Source organism: Myotis davidii, unplaced genomic scaffold, assembly GCF_000327345.1.
Source record: "Myotis davidii unplaced genomic scaffold, ASM32734v1 scaffold363, whole genome shotgun sequence".
NCBI classification, from domain to species: Eukaryota; Metazoa; Chordata; class Mammalia; order Chiroptera; family Vespertilionidae; genus Myotis; species Myotis davidii.
This window is the reverse complement of record NW_006294069.1, coordinates 3,261,260-3,261,868: the sequence shown is the minus strand read 5'-3', so window position 1 is coordinate 3,261,868 and position 609 is coordinate 3,261,260. Positions and strand designations below refer to the sequence as shown.

Below are 609 nucleotides of genomic sequence, written 5' to 3'. Positions count from 1 at the left end.
GAGTTGGCTCAGGATCAGGCACGGAACCTGGCCGGGGGTCCTGGGTGCGCACAGAGGCAGGAGCCCGAGCTGGCGACCGCAGAACCAGGAGACCCGGGGACCCCTGAGGACCCCGTGAGTGCCCGCTGGGTCAGGGACCCTTCCCAGTCCTCACAAGGGTGGGCACTTGGGAAGTGTGCTGTGCTGCGTGGCAGGTCCGACGGGACGTTGGACGGTGGCACACAAGTATGTCCCCCCAGCCGGCCTCTGTCCCTCTCATCTAGAGCACTGGTCTGTCGTTGTGGTACCCCTTGCCTTCCCAGTCTTCCTGCCAGGCATTCCCTCTAGAACAGTGGTTCTCAACCTTGGCTGCACATTAGAATCACCTGGGAACCGAAACCGGTTTGGCTCAGTGGATGGAGCGTCGGCCTGTGGACTGATGGGTCCCGGGTTGGATTCCATCAGGGGCATGTGCCTTGGTTGCGGGCACATCCCGAGTGGGAGATGTGCAGGAAGCAGCTGATCGATGTTTCTAGTTCTCTATCTCTCTCCCTTCCTCTCTGTAAAAAATCAATAAGAAATATATATATATATAAAATGAAGGCACAATTATTTTAAAAAAATAAAATA

General features: G+C 55.8%; 1 protein-coding gene across 1 annotated transcript in view; it reads left to right on the top strand.

Moving 5' to 3' along the window:
- The window catches only part of RILP (Rab interacting lysosomal protein), a 4,705-nt gene that overhangs the window by 813 nt on the left and 3,283 nt on the right, over positions 1-609 (top strand). Inside the window, exon 2 of the mRNA XM_006768130.2 lies at positions 4-114. Within this exon, the coding sequence (XP_006768193.2) occupies positions 4-114 (111 nt within the window). The remainder of the gene's footprint in view (positions 1-3; positions 115-609) is intronic.